Source organism: Neofelis nebulosa, chromosome 11 (assembly GCF_028018385.1).
Source record: "Neofelis nebulosa isolate mNeoNeb1 chromosome 11, mNeoNeb1.pri, whole genome shotgun sequence".
Taxonomy (NCBI): Eukaryota; Metazoa; Chordata; class Mammalia; order Carnivora; family Felidae; genus Neofelis; species Neofelis nebulosa.
Window position 1 is genome coordinate 78,999,725 of NC_080792.1, and position 16,470 is coordinate 79,016,194.

At 41.1% G+C, this 16,470-nt stretch overlaps 1 protein-coding gene across 2 annotated transcripts in view; it reads right to left on the reverse strand.

The window, feature by feature from the left end:
- Window positions 1-16,470, reverse strand: part of RNF10 (ring finger protein 10) — a 34,049-nt gene that overhangs the window by 13,287 nt on the left and 4,292 nt on the right. For both annotated transcript variants that reach the window (XM_058691090.1, XM_058691089.1), the window contains exons 2-6: window positions 8,800-8,996; window positions 3,373-3,572; window positions 2,338-2,428; window positions 905-1,089; window positions 689-825 (exon numbers count right to left, since the gene is read on the reverse strand). In XM_058691090.1, coding sequence (XP_058547073.1) covers window positions 689-825; window positions 905-1,089; window positions 2,338-2,428; window positions 3,373-3,572; window positions 8,800-8,996 — 810 coding nt within the window. The remainder of the gene's footprint in view (window positions 1-688; window positions 826-904; window positions 1,090-2,337; window positions 2,429-3,372; window positions 3,573-8,799; window positions 8,997-16,470) is intronic.

Here is a 16,470-nt window from a genome sequence, read left to right on the forward strand (position 1 = left end):
CCAGACATTAATCTTTAGTATTAAATGTGTAAATCTTCCCCTAGTTAATCACCTACTGACTTTAAGGAATCTTGTCAGATTTCATTCTTATAAAATCAAGTGTATCTGTCTTCTTTTCTAGGATCTACGGTTTCAGCCTGGTTCAAAAACCCATCCCTATCTGAGGATTTACAGAGATACTATCCTATATGTTCTCTTAAGAGTTTTAGATTTTTTAAAGTTTAGGGGCGCCTAGATGGCTCAGCCAGTTAAGTGTCTGACTCTTGACTTCGGCTCAGGTCATGATCTCATGGTTTGAGATTGAGCCCAGCATCGCACTCTGTGCTGACAGCACACAGCAGGCTTGGGAGTCTCTCCCTCCCTCTCTGTGTGTCTTCTACTAGACTACTGAGTTTCTTGACAACAAGTGGCCAGTCTGGCTGACTGTGGAATCCTCAAGGCTGGGCACAATGCCAGGCACTATTTCAACAAAATTAAAAATTAAAAAATACATAACTAAACCACACCTGAAACCAAGAGTTAAACCACTCTTTGTAAACTCCCCTCTAACCTACTAGAATCCTAAAACTGACCTGCGAATGATAGAAATGGCTTGCCCAAAGGCTCAAATTTTGATAGTAGATAGATATATTTGATAGCCTTAAAAGATGTACCCAAGATTATTACCCCCTAAATTAACAGAACTCACCTCCTAGATGAATAGGATGGTCTACATTCATCCATTTGGATTTGGGCAAGGCCAACAACACCCCTTTCTCCCTCTTCATCAGTTGCATTGTAATAGTGTCACCAACAACATACTGACGTGACTCGGTGGCAACAACACTGTAACATGGACATTTAGATGTAAAAGAGCAAGAAGTTAGCAGACTGGGGTCTAACCTAGTAAATGTCTCCTTCTCACCTCTTGAGATCCTTCTTATGCACAGAACTGTAACAGATGGGACATTTACTCCAGGTCTTCTCACTCAGTGAAAGGTAGTGCAGAATGCATGCCCAGCAGAAGATGTGTCCACAACGGGTTATCTTGGCTGCAGTAGGTGGATATAGGCATATTGGGCAAGATGGCACTTCATGGCTACAAATGCGCTGCAACAAAAGGGCACCACGAGTTACACTGCTTTCAAAGTGACATGGGATTGTCAAAGTTAAAGCCTCTCCTCTCCCACCCCCATCCCTGAACATCTCTACTCAACACATCTTCACAGAATTGTTCAAAATGCAAGTATATAATAACACTTTAAGTAAATCATTAAGGAAACCACAATAATGGTTTAATAACTACATAACAAGTACTTTAGAGGTTCCACAAAGGAAAAAGGAACAGAAATCAATATATAATCCCATTTATAAAAAGAAACTTTATACGTACACGTACACAAAGACTTATAAAAGGTCGAAAAGTAATGTACCAATAATTTCCAATAGAGAAGTCTATCAGACCTACACTTTATATGCATCTCTATTTTTTTTTTAACCAATAAATATAGAACTTAGGTTTCATAGGCCTTGTCATTCTCTGATGTTTTTATCAATTTTCATAGTTAATGAGTAGCCAGGCTTGGAGACCTAGCACTTTGAAAAGTATTGTATGGGGTGCCTGGGTGGCTCAGTCAGTTAAACATCCAACTCTTGATTTATGCTCAGGTCACGGTCTCATAGTCATGGGATCGAGCTCCATGTCAGGCCTACTGACATGATCAAGCTCCCTTTGGGCTTCATGCCAGGCACGGAGCCTGCTTAGGATTCTCTCTCTCCCTCTGCCCCACTCCCACTCAGGCTCACTTGTGCTCTCAAAAAAAAAAAAAAAAAAAATTACATCCCTATAACCTAAGAGCAGCAAAGGAATACCCAGAACTCATTACTTCAACAGAAAACAAAATGCAGCAGTGGCTTAGAGAGTAGTGTACCTGGTGGCTCACTCATGTGCCACAAGACTGAGGCCTAATTTGATATTGATTACTACAAATGGCTACCGATGAAGCCATGTTCATGCAATGAGCCCACCCTAGGTCAGGAAGGTAACCAGAGTGCCTCATGTATTTCTCTGGTTATTTCTTCCCAGGAGAAAGGAGGCGGTAGATAGAACTGCTTTGATGAGATAGAACCTTTGATGAGAGCCCTCCAACTCCCCAATCCTGCAGGCTAGTGCTAATTAGCACAAAATGAACTCCAGGAGAAACTAGGACTCATCTCTGGGGGACTTATCTCTACAGTGAGGCCATGCAGAAAAAAGGTATCAACAGTGATACCAGCCAACAGCTGCTGTGTCACCATGGTTCCTTTCCTTAGTTCTCTCTCCCACTAACAGTTTATAAGCTTAGCCAAGCTACTCACCACTTGTTCCACAAAGTCCCAGTTGACTAAGGTATCAGGATCAGCAAAATGAACTGTGTAGTCTTGGTCTTCAGACACCACAAATTGGCAGCTGGAAACAGGGAAGAGGACAGGGAAAAGGCAGACTCTCAGAAGCCACCAACAAGCCCTCAGCAGAAACTCATTACTCCTTCACTTAGAAATCAAATACAGGCCATTAGCAGCCATGGTTTGTGAAGCACTGAACTAGGACTTCAGTCTCAGTTCTGAGCCCCAGCTCTGGAGGGAATCCAAAGACTTGCCAAGTAGGAGTCTAAATCCATGAACTCTGTTTCTTCTGCTTCCAAGCCTAGCCAAGGCCCTGCAGGCCTCCCCTGAGCTAAAATTAACCCAGACTGCAGCTCTATCAATCAGCAGGAAGCCAGATTTCCTCCCTCCCTCTAAGAAACCATGGCACACAGCTAGTCTTCAAGGCAGCAGAAAGACTGTTCTCACTCAGTCATTTGATTACGAATTTATATAAAGTACTAACCAGTTACTTCAGTCTAGATCCAAGGTCAAATCTTACATTGTAACTAATGACACACAAAAGGAAATAAAAGGGAATCAGTATTTGAGCAAACGTATGCCATGCCAAACACTCCAACCCATCATCCAATTCTCCTTTAAGTAATCCTCCTCCTTTATAGGGAGAAGATGAATCTCACCGTGGCTAAATAAATTACCCAAGATCGAAGGTCAAAATAAATTCAAATGTGGGTCCAATTCCAAAACAAATACTTTTACTATCTCATTATGACACTAAAGCATTATTTAATTTTAGCATTAATCAATGTATTTATTTAAGCATTATATTCTTTTAAGCACCAAGAACATCCACTTGAAAAGCTGGTTTTCGACACCTGCACTGCCCCCCAAAAAGAGAGAGGAGGAAAAGAACCACATCAACTCCCTTTCTGCCTCTCTCCCATAGCAGTTTAAAAGAAGCTTCTTCTCAGCACCAAGAACCACCCAGAGGCTCAACTGCACTTTCCTCCCAAGAGTAGACATACTCACTTGGCCTGTAAAAAGAGTTCCTTGTTAAAAGGCTTATGCCCCCATTTGTTCCTCTTTCCCCAGCTGCCATGTCCACTGCCTTCAAAGTGACCCGCCTGGCCACGGGGTTCAAAAGTGAAATTCAACAAGTGGTTCAGATTGATCTTCTTCGGACCAGAGAACTGGGCAGGGCTAAACTCTGCCCGTTGAGCCTCTGCTACCTAGAGAGAATAAGAATGAATCAGAGTATTTCAGAATAGAATGACACTGATTGATAGCAGAAACCAGCACAACCCTCCTTCTACATGGTTTAAAATATTAACTAAACCAAACACAGCTTAAAGTAAACAATCCTCCTAGAAAAGGGGAATACAAAAGTCTACCTAAGATCTGGATGGGAATAGAAAGGGGGACAAGAGCCTTTAACATATAATTAAACTGTTTAGCCTGCCCCGCTAAATGGCAATTAACTATTTATTAAATGACTAAACCCAACATGAAGTCGTCTAGCTACTGGGAAGCACAATGATTTACTTACTGGATTAATTTTTTGACAATCCCATAGGACTCCTAGACCTTCACTCTTGTTAGCTACTTGTTCTCTGGTTTGTTTCTGGCAAAAACAAGTCTGTGGAACTATACTCTGGAGGCGGCTTGCAAGCAGCTGCTAACTGCCACGGGCTTCAGAATCCTGCCAGAGACCTCCCGTCTAAGACACACACTGCTATTCATTGTTAATTAAAACTGACAGAATTAGAACATGTAGGCAGACTACCTCTGTGTCCAGAAATAAACCCAATCAGCAGAGGAGAAATACCACTGCACATAAAGATGGAAAAAATCACGTTGGGGCTTTTTAACATTTCCAAATTGAAGTGGAAAGTACTTATAAGTCAGCCAGTGCATTTTCTAATCCCAATTTATAATTTAATGTCATAAGCACTTTGCCATGTGAGTCATATTAACACATAGTCACTTTAAATGGCTATATACCATTACGTCATATAGGTATACTATAATGCCCTTGTGTCAGACACAGACTGTTGGTAGCTTGTCCACTGTAATAAAATAATGTTATGATAAACACATTTTGGGATAGATCTTTGTGCACAAATATTTGGTCACCTATCATTGTTTCTTTTGAATGTATAGTAGGAATTACTGGGTCAAAGGAAATACAAATTTAAGGCTTTTGCTGCTTAGTCATATTTAGAAATTAGTAAGCAGCACCCGCACAGACATCATAAAGAAGCTAAAGAGTACAAAAAGGGATATGGTGAAAGATACATTCCATCCCAGAGACAACAAATATGACTTGCGATACCCTATGCATATAGACCACAGCATATGACCCTTATGATTAAATACAGTGGCAAAACATACAATTAAACAATTTCCTTTCATTTCAACAATAGATCCTGGGAGACAACCCCCACACACACTGTTCATGTAACTCACCACAGGAAGCTCACCACTTCCGGGTCATCCTTTGCCTCTTATCCCCTGGAAAATCATCTCCATGGGACTGCTGTCCTCTCATCAGTCTTCCACTCCCAATGCCCCCAAATTAGATAAGAGCTTGTGCTCACTCAACAAAATCCTCCACATCCTCAACCTTCTATTGTCCCACTATTATCCTAGCTGCCACTACCACTCTGATACTGCCCATCACAACTCCTGATTATCCTTCCAACACTGACCTCTCATTTCCTTGACCCCCCCTCTCTCCTCCAATTAGCTTGTCCTCTACTTCAGGAATCCAATCCCCATAGACATACCATCTGGAGCTGTGCCATCCTTTACAGCAACCACTACTAGCCAAATGTGGCCAATGCCACATCATGAAATACCATTTTAGCTATATTGGGTAAAAACATTAAAATTAATTTCACCATGTTCCTTTTTGAATGTGGCAACTAGAAAAAAAATTTTTTTTTTTTTTTTTTTTTTTAACATTTATTCACTCCTGAAAGAGAGAGACAGAGTGCGAATGGGGAAGGGGCAGAGAGAGAGGGAGACACAGAATCCGACGCAGGCTCCAGGCTCCAAGCTGTGAGCACGGAGCCCGATGCGGGGCTCGAACTCACGGACCACAAGATCATGACCTGAGCCGAAGTCAGCTGCTTAACCAACTGAGCCACCCAGGCGCCCCTAGAAAATTTTAAATTATACATGTGGCCTGCATTTCTACTGGACAGCACTGCTCTATAATCTAGACCATAAGGGTAACAACCACACATCTCCCACCATCATAATTTTGAGCACCCAACATTCAAGCAGCAACTCCCTCCTTTCCCAGCTTGTTCCCTTCAGTCCTGATCCCAACAATTCTTTACCCCTACTGGGATCTCCAAACCAGTGATCCAACCCATCTCTTCCATTTTCTTTCCTTACTTGACCTAAAGCCTATGGTCCACAACCCCTTTCTTTCTCTCTGTCATCTGTACTCACCTAGCAGAACCTTCCCCTAATTAATCTGACTCTCTATGTATTTCCACACCAGCACCAGACAGTTACACACAAGAACACAACCACACCACACTGACCAGTCTCACTGAAGCAGCCCTACCACAACCCTGTTACCTTTCTGTACCCACTTAACTCCCAGTCACCCAGACAATGCCATTCTGCAAGGCTTCCAAGGCTCCCCTCTCAGCTCACCTTCCATATTTCACAGAGACAATAAGAACAATCAGAAGAGAATTCCTATGTCCTCCTACCAGTACTCTGCCTTCTTCTGGTTACTGAGGATGAACTGGCAAAGCTCCTATTTAAGCCAACTCCTCCACTTGTACAGTAGGATCACAACTCCTCAAGGACTCAAGGACACTGTTACAGTAATTCTCGCCCTTTCCTCTGCATGTCTGCCCCCTAACAAGACAATCCCATTAGCAGAGATATGCTGTATTTTTCTTTTGAATCTCTTTAACTTTAAAATCTCTTGACTTCAGGGGCACCTGGGTGGCTCACTTGGTTGGGCTTCCGACTTTGGCTCAGGTCATGATCTTGTGGCTTATGAGTTCGAGCCCCGTGTCGGGCTCTGTGCTGACAGCTCAGAGCCTGTGGCCTGCCTCAGATTCTGTGTCTCCCTATCACTCTGTCCTAACCCACTCCCATTCTGTCTTAAAAAAAAAAAAAAAAAAAATCCTCGACTTCACATTCCCTCAAGCTACTGCCTCACCTCTCCACTCCCCTTTAGAGCAAAGCCCCTAAAAAGTACTGTCTGAACTTGATGTTTCTTCCTCCCATCCTTCCATTCTCTGAAGCTATGCCTATCCGGTTTTTGTCCTCACCACTCCACCAAAGCAGCTCAAAGCCAACAGCCTATATTCACATGATCAAATCTACTAGTCCACTTTCAGTCTTAATCTTCTGTAGCCTATCAGTAGAGGGCAAAACTGGCCACTTTCTCCAAATGGCTTTCAGTTCTCTTCCTCCCTTTTTGCTGGTGCCTCATGATCCTGACTCAGACCTCAGTCCTTGAATCTATTCCCTTTCTGCAGCACTTACTTAGTTCCATAGCTGCCAACACCAAATGTATGCAGATGGCTCTCTAGCCTGGGTCTCCTCCTTGAACTCCAGATTCCATTAACTGTCTATCTCTACTTAGAGATCCAGTAGGCATCTCCACACAAATAGCATATTTCCAAAATGAAGTTCTTTATCTCAACTCTCCTTCCCTCCCCACCACCCCCAAACTTTCTACTTCTCTTGAAATCTTCCCCACTTCAGCATACAGTACCTGAACTGAGCTCCCACTGAAGACATTTTTTTTCAAAGTCATTCATTTCTCTGCTCAGACCCCACAACTAACATATTAAACAATCCTGTTGGCTCTATCTTCAAACATCACCCCAATGTGTAGCATCTCACCACTATCACTGTTTCAAAGCTTCCATCACTCTCACCAGAAATATCTTAACAGCCTCCTAACTAGCCTCCTGGTTCCACTCTCTCCTTTAAAACTCCCAACTCAGATTATAAAACTTCCTTCTCAAACCCCCAATAGCTTCCCATCTCTCTCAACAAAATCCAAAATCCCACAAGGCCCAACACGATCTGACCCTTCTTGTCTATTCTTTGGCTTCATTCTCTACTCCTCCACTCATGGTAGCCTACATGTTTGACCTCAAACAAACCAAAAGTATTACCACCTCTGGTTCCTTGCACTTGTGCACTTGTTATTCCTTCTCGCCAAGACATCCTCCTCAAAACTGTATGGTGTGCTCCCTTGCTTCGTTCAGAACTTTACTCCGAATTCACTTCCTCAGAGTAAGTAGCCTTCCTTCGTCACCCTCCAAAACTGTACTCTTTGTTACTCTCTATCCCTTTAATTCTCTCGATCTACTTTTTGTTAATTCAATAAGCACTTACCTTTGGATTTATTATACAATCGACACCTGAACAATACAGGCATTAGCAGCATTGATCCCTGGCGCAACTGAAAATACACGTATAACTTTTGACTCCCCAAAACACTTAACTGCTAATAACCTGTTGACTGGAAGCCTCACCAATAACAGTTAACACATATTTTATGTTATATATATTACAAAGTATATTTTTACAATAAAGCTGGAGAAAAGAAAATGTTATTTAAGACAATTAAAAAAAAAAACCACACATTTATGACACTGTATTTATATTAAGAAAAAAAAGTCCACATAAGTGGCCCAATGCAGTTCAAACCTGTATTGTTCAAGGGTCAACTGTGTAATGGTCTGTTTTCTCCGTAAACTAAAATATAAGTTACAATGTTCTACTCAGTATTGTATGCCAAACTCCCATGTGGTATTTGATGCACAGGAGAGGACAAAATTTTTGGTGAATGAATTCTTCCATGAGTACATTAAATCTGCTTTATTTTGTAATAGTTACATAGTACGGAACATTCAAACAGGAGGATAATTCATCTAACCAATGCCTTGTTAATTTAGGTCGTTTCCTAGATTCTGCAACTACAAACAATGCAACAGTGAACTCCTTTGTACAGAAGTCTTTATGTACTTCCAAAAGGATATCTAAGAAACTCCTAAAATCAGAGTACCTAGGACTAAGGATATAGCATCTTACAATTTGCTATAGATACTACAGAGCAAATGTCATTAATTAAAGTCATTGTATTACTTATTCAAGAGGCACCTCTAATTCAAGAGTGATAATAAAAGGTACCATCTATAGTATCTAGGGTATATTTATAGTATCTTGCTATAATTTCTCACAACCCATGATGATGATGTCTTCTTCCTCCAAAGAAATTTTCACAACTTTCAAGAGAAGAAAGGAGGCAAAGTTCCAAACCTAGTTAATCCTCAACTACTCAAGATGCTTTGGTTATTTACTTTCACCTCTTTCTCCCCTCCTCCCCAACTACTGATAAACTGGGAGGCAGGGGAATCAGAGTTCATGCTTCTTGTGTTCTAGAAAGGACATTCCTAAATTCCATACCTCATCGCGTCTTCCACCATTAAAAGAAGAGCTAAAGACTTTGCTGCTGCCGCCGCCCCTCTGTGGAGGCATCTTGTTAAAAGTTTTGCTTTTCTGTGAATTGGAGCGACGGGACTGGTTGCTAAAATTTTCATTTTTGGGATAGGAAGGTTCACGTTTGCGATTAAAACGCTTGGATCCACTTGAGTTCTTTCCATCTGAAAGCAAGAAATGTAAAGAATTAGTTAAGAAATGACCCAGAGAAGTGCCTGGGTGGCTCAGTCAGTTGAGCATCCGACTCAGCTCAGGTCATGATTTCACAATTTGTGAAATCAAGCTCCACATCGGGCTCTGTGCTAACAGGGTGGAGCCTGCTTGGGATTCCCTCTCCCCCTCTCGAAGGAAGGAAGGAAGGAAGGAAGGAAGGAAGGAAGGAAGGAAGGAAGGAAGGAAGGAAGGAAGGAAGGAAGGAAGGAAGGAAGGAAGGAAGGAAGGAAACAAACATAGGGGATCCTGGGTGGCTCAGTCAGAAGAGCATGTGACTCTTGATCTCAGGATCCTAAGTTCAAGCTACACATCGAGCTCAACGTGGGGCTCAAACCCACAAACCGCGAGATCATGACCTGAGCGGAAACTGACTGCTTAACTTACTGAGGCAACCAGGTGCCCCTTACTTTTGTTTTTTAAATGATGAAGCCTAAACAGTCCCTCCTTCAGGAGGGATAAAATGCAGGTCAAACCACCCAAATAGTTCACAGTATCTCTCTTTTTTGCGCAACTTAACCACTGCTCTTATAAAAGTCCATTTAGATGAAGTGATAGAAAAGGGAACAGCCTGGGGCACCTGGCTAGCTCTGTCTGTACAGCATGCAACTCTTGATCTGGGGGTCATGATTTGGGGCCCTACTTGGGTGTTGAGCCTACTTAAAATTTTTTTAAAAAAGAACAGCCTATCTATATTAGGAGAAAATATTTCATCTGAAAGTAGGATAGAAGATATTACTCTCCGGGCGCATGGGTGGCTCAGTTACGTGCCGACTCTCGGTTTCAGCTCAGGTAACGATCTCATGATTTCATGAATTCAAGCCCCACACTGGGCTCTGTGCTGACAGTATGGAGCCTGCTTGGGATTCTCTCTCTCCCCCTCCCCTGCTGACACTGTCTCTGACTCTCTCAAAAAACTAAATAAACTTAAAGAAATTTAAAAAAAAAATTCTCCTTATTCTCCTTAAATTACTATAACACAGCTAGATTCTATAGTGCAACGCCTAGGCCTTAGCAGATATATTCAAGAGGCGTAACAGCAAAGCAGTATTTACATATGTTCTAGAGGTCAAACTGAGAAGCCATTAAATTGACAAAAGAAGTTGAGCTCTAAGAGCATATTAGATCAGCATAAATTATGTCCTTTTAAAAAATATTTCTTGCTTTTTTTCCTCCAGTTGTAAGAACGTATGTTCCATGTTGAAATTTGGAAGAATAGGGGCGCCTGGGTGGCTCAGTTGGTTAAGCGGCCGACTTCGGCTCAGGTCATGATCTCACAGTCCGTGAGTTCGAGCCCCGCGTCGGGCTCTGTGCTGACAGCTCAGAACCTGGAGCCTGTTTCAGATTCTGTGTCTCCCTCTCTCTGACCCTCCCCCGTTCATGCTCTGTCTCTCTCTGTCTCAAAAATAAATAAAGGTTAAAAAAAAAAATTTTTTTTTAAAAATGAAATTTGGAAGAATAAATTTGCCACTAGGCATAGAATACCAACTTATAAACAGTGCATAATATCCTTTTACTCTCTATTTTTGTATATTTGCCACGTCTCCCACAAAATGACAGACACACAGGATATACTGTCTTCTATTACTCCATGAGCATTTTCACACATTTCTACCTCTAGTCTTCAAAAGCATGATTAATGGCTGCACTATCATATACTTACAGTATAACATAACCAATCTCCACTGCTGTACATTTAGGTGGTTTCTAGTTTTTTGCTAGTTAGCCTCTTTATACAGACACCTGTATGATTATGTCAAATTCTCATTGTGAAATCAGCAGGTTAAGTATGATCAGCATTACCTTTTACACATCCTCAAGGTGCTTTCTAGAACCATTATACCTATTCATTTATATTCTAACAACACTGTAACAGAGAACATCTAGGTCACTGCAATGTTGACAAAATAGAGTTGAATACACTTTATTAAACTGAAGGGTCAAAATTATTTGTTTTAAATTTGACTTTCTCTGGTGAGTACCAACAAATACTTTCCTAGACTGCTAACCATTTGTATTTTGTGTAAAGAGCGCTTATTTGTACTCTTTGCCCATTTTTTTCTATTCGGGTGCTGAACTACATAGATTATTTTGTCCCAAGTTGAACAAAGATTCCTGACCAGACACATCTAACATGTGCCAAAGTTTACTGGCTTTAAAAAAAAAAAAAAAAAAAAAAAAGGTAAAATGAAACCTATCTGAGAACCATATACACCTAAATAACTAAAGGTCCCCAAATTAGTCTTTGGACAAAAAACAAAAAACTACTTTATCTTTCTTGTCCCTTTGCCCATTCCATGTTGTCTTTTTTTTTTTTCCCTCAGAATAAAATTTATTTAAAAAAGATTTCCATCCTGTTTTACATTTGTCTATTCACTCCATGTTGTTTTATTTCAATATGGAAATTTGACCAAATCAAGTCTGCATACTAATTTAATGGCTTTAATTTAAGCAGAAACTTAGAATGAAAGTTGGGGGACTTTTTTTTTTTTTTTTTTTTCAACGTTTTTTATTTATTTTTGGGACAGAGAGAGACAGAGCATGAACGGGGAGGGGCAGAGAGAGAGGGAGACACAGAATCAGAAACAGGCTCCAGGCTCCGAGCCATCAACCCAGAGCTTGACGCGGGGCTCGAACTCACAGACCGCGAGATCGTGACCTGGCTGAAGTCGGACGCTTAACCGACTGCGCCACCCAGGCGCCCCGAAAGTTGGGGGACTTTTAATGAAGAAACTGATTAGGCTTACTTTAAGAGGGTGATAGTTTACAAAGCCAAGATGATTCTACCATGAGCCTCAGAAACTACAAAGTTTCCCCACCCAAATATAGCTTAATCCTGCATGTTAAAAATATATAACTCAGGGCGCCTGGGTGGCTCAGTCGGTTGGGCGTCCGACTTCGGCTCAGGTCATGATCTCACATTCTGTGAGTTCGAGCCCCACATCGGGCTCTGTGCTGACAGCTCAGAGCCTGAAGCCTTCTTCGGATTCTGTGTCTCCCTCTCTCTCTGCCCCTCTCTTGCTTGTGCTGTCTGTCTCTCTCTCAAAAATAAACACTAAAAACAATTTAAGAAATAAATAAAAAAATACACACATAAATAAAAATATACAATTCACAGAAAAATAAAGAGAGAGACAAACCAAGAAACAGACTCTTAACTATAAAGAACAAACTCACAGCTACCAGAGGGGAGGTGGGTGAGGAGATGGGTGAAAGAAGTGAAGGATTAAAGAGTACATTTATCATGATGAGCACTAAGTAATGTACAGAATTGTTGAATCACTATATTGTACACCTGAAACTACTATAACACTGTATGTTAACTATACGGAATTAAAATTAAAAACTTAATTAAAAAAAAAATTTTTGAGGGGCACCTGGCTGGCTCACTCAGTACAGCATGCGAGTCCTGTTCTCAGGGTCATGAGTTTCAGTCCCATGTTGGGTGTGGAGCCTACTAAAAAAAAAAACAAAAAAAACTTCTATGTGAGGATTGTTTTTAAAACTTTTTAACATTTCCATTATTAGGTTTCATAACCTAATGAAAATATTTTTTATTTTAATTTTTTTTTTTTTTTTTTTTTTTTTTTTTTTTAATATTTGTTTTTCAGAGAGAGCAGGCAAGCCAGAGAGCAGAGAGAGGGGAGGACAGAGAATCCCAAGCAGGTTCCACGTTGACAGCAGAGAGCCTGATGCAGGGCTCAAACTCATGAACCTGAGATCATGACCTGAGCTGACGTCTTGACACTCAACCGACTGAGCCACCCAGGTGACCTGGAAATAAATTTTATGAAACACTGGATATCACATCTGTTACTACGTCACAAAAAGGTCCATAATGTCCCCCCAGATATGTAAAAAAGGTCATTTATTAAGCTTTCTTTATATCAGATATCTTTCAATGAGCACTGACCATCACAAAGCATATTAGTACAACTGTTATTCTCAATAAAATTCATAAAACACACATACATAAACAAAACTCATAGAAACACGTCTGGAAAGGCAACACAGCAGTCTGTTAATGACCATTAATTAACTTTGGGAAATGGAGCTTCATTTTTACCTAATCGAGTGGTTCTCAATCCTGCCAGTTTGAATACCTCAACTGAGCTTTTAAGGGATTCCTATGCTCAGGCCTCACCCTCTAAGATTCTGACTTTTAAGTATACAAAAAGTTCTGTACACTTATTGTCTGGGTAATTTTAAAAAGTATTAAATGCCAGGGCACCTGGGTGGCTCACTAAGTTGAGTGTCCAACTTCGGCTCAGGTCATGATCTCACAGTTCGTGGGTTAGAGCCCCGCATCAAGCTCTGGGCTGACCAGCTTGCTCAGAGCCTGGAGCCTGCTTCGGATTCTGTCTCTCTCTGCCCCTCCTTCTCTCTCTGCCCCTCTCCTGCTCACACTTTGTCTCACTCTTTCTCAAAAATAATAAATGTAGGGGCGCCTGGGTGGCGCAGTCGGTTAAGCATCCGACTTCAGCCAGGTCACGATCTCGCGGTCCGTGGGTTCGAGCCCCGCGTCAGGCTCTGGGCTGATGGCTCGGAGCCTGGAGCCTGTTTCCGATTCTGTGTCTCCCTCTCTCTCTGCCCCTCCCCCGTTCATGCTCTGTCTCTCTCTGTCCCAAAAATTTAAAAAAAAAAAAAAAAAGTTGAAAAAAAATAAAATGTTTAAAAAATTAAAAAAAATAATAATAATAATAAATGTAAAAAAATTTTTTTAAACTATTAAGTGCCTAGAAAAAATTATTTTTAGGTAAGATGACTAGCTTATTTTATAGGAAGCTAAATAAATCCAAGGTGGTGTGTATCCTCAAAGAAAAAAAGAAAACGTGAGCTAACAAATCAAAGTCCAAATTTTGAAAGCAACCACTTCACCATGATTTGTCACCACCATGGGATAAATGAGAGGTATGCCATCCTCTCCAAAACTGACCAAACCACAATCCAGGAGGCGAGCTAATAAGTCACGTGAGATGGCAGCAATGCAAACAGAGAACAGATGGTCAGAGAAACACTGCAAAGCTAGGTTTATTCCTCCCAGTTACCTTTAAATCCCAGTTAGGGAAAGTGACTGGAGTTTAATCTGAAACTAGAATTTAAGAACTATACTTTTACCTACTAATCCAGTTAGCAACAGCTATTGTCAAACACAGCATCTCTGGTAACAGAAAGTGAAGCTTCAGATCTCTTAGAAATTTTTTCTTACCTATGGAGTTAGTTGATAATAAGATTTCAAATAAACAGAAAATTCAGAGGGATAGAGTCCAAGCTAACTTTACCATGAGAACAAATGAGGAGGCTTTATGAAAACAGGCATAAATGGAGAACACATTTTCCCCAAACCTCATTACCTAAGACTGTTTCAGATGATACTGCATTTGACTCTAATACTTTCAAGACAAGCACCTAATAGATTCCACAGATTTAGGTAGAGCCAGATTCTACACTTCAACAGCTCAAGAAAGTAAGCTGGCCCTCAGCAGGTGCAGTTTTCATTTCTTCATTTATTACCACACACACAAGGAAACAGTTTCATCATGCTTACAGAAATGCTCTCTGATGGACAGTGAACTACCCATTTCTAAAACAGATTACAACAACCGACCACATATGGATCTACAATTTTAGTTATTAAAATCAACCCCCTCGGGGCACCTGGGTGGCTCAGTCGGTTGGGCGTCTGACTTCGGCTCAGGTCATGATCTCACATTCTGTGGGTTCGAGCCCCATGTAAGGCTCTGTGCTGACAGCTCAGAGCCTGGAGCCTGCTTCGGATTCTGTGTCTCCTTCTCTTTCTGCCTCTCCCCTGCTCATGCTCTGTCTTTCTCTGTCTCTCAAAAATATATAAACATTAAAAAAAAATTTTTTTTGTTTTAAATACAAAAAAAATTAAAAAAAAATTTTTTTAACGTTTATTTATTTTTGAAGGAGAACAGAGCATGAGCGGGGGAGGGGCAGAGAGAGAGGGAGGCACAGAATCCGAAGGAAGCTCCAGGCTCTGAGCTGTCAACGCAGAGCCCAAAACGGGGCTCGAACCCACAGACCATGAGATCATGACCTGAGCCGAAGTCGGACGCTCAACCGACTGAGCCACCCAGGTGCCCCCCCCAAATTTTTTTTTAAATCAACTCCCTCATCTTGTCTTCCACTTGCCTAATGGTATGAAGTTACAGAATTTAAAGTGAGAGGCTGGCTCTTATCTCTAGACCCAGGCAACAGGCAACTAAAGATTGAAAGTACAGACAGGCCTGTGACCGAGAGATAAAATTCAGAGTACTGTTCTGGGGATGGCTTGTAGATAACTTGCCAGCATACACATGTGAATAACATGGGGGTGGAATCTGTCCTCCTTTCTCTAAAAGGAGATAGCAATAAGATGATCTGCTTCAGATTTTAAAAAGCAGACAAAAAAAGTCAAGTTCCTAGGAGAAACATTCTCGGTTTCAAGTTTTAGTTTCCAAGTGGTGGTTCTTAATCCTGGCTGCACAAAAAAAATCACTGGCAGAGACTTTTAAAACTATGGATGCCAGGGCCCAAGAACCCAACCCAGATCGAAAGAATCAGAAAGAATCCTTAAGGAAGAGCTCCATACATCTCCATTTTTAAAAAAGATCCTCAGGAGGGGCACTTAGGTGGCTCAGTCAGTTAAGCATCTGACTCCATCTCAGCTCAGGTCTTGATCTCAGGGTCATGAGTTCAAGCCTGCCATTGGGCTCCACACTGGGAGTGGAGCCTAAAAAAAAAAAAAAAAAAAAAAAAAAAAGTTCCTCAGGAGATTCTAATGCACAGCCAGAGCTGAGAACAACTGCCCGAGAACTACTATCAAGATACATTCCAAAATGGACAAGACCACTAGTTACATGGCTCAAATCCAGAACTCAGGATCCCAGAGTCAACAAGAGACTTGAAAACTTACTCCAGTGTCTCAGTTCTTCCACATTTCCCTAACAGAAAGGTCTCTACGAAATAACAGTAAATATATCTCAATGTCTTCCCTCCATTACCAAATTAAAGACCATAAATTTTCCACTTCAATAATTTGGCATCATCAACATTTCTAGCTCTAGTTCTAACAGGTGGCACAACCTAGGTCAGAATACCAACCAGGAAGTTTCTGCTGCTGATTCATGCTGTAATCACAAGCAAGTTTGCTTACCCATCATTCAGAGTGGTTGACAAGCACCTCTGGAGGGGCAACATACGGCCTTACTATAAAAACAACTGACAACAAATTGAATTCAGCTGAAATTAGTAATTCTGAGTGAAAGGAAGAAGGAAGTGGTATCAAGAATGACATGTGCCAAGTTACCTGTCTGCTAAGTTAATTTATACAAAGCGTAACTTATAAATATTGCCTAGGACTTCTTTTTTTTTTTAATTTTTTTTTTTTTTTTTTTTTGAGACAGAGAGAGACAGAGCATGAAT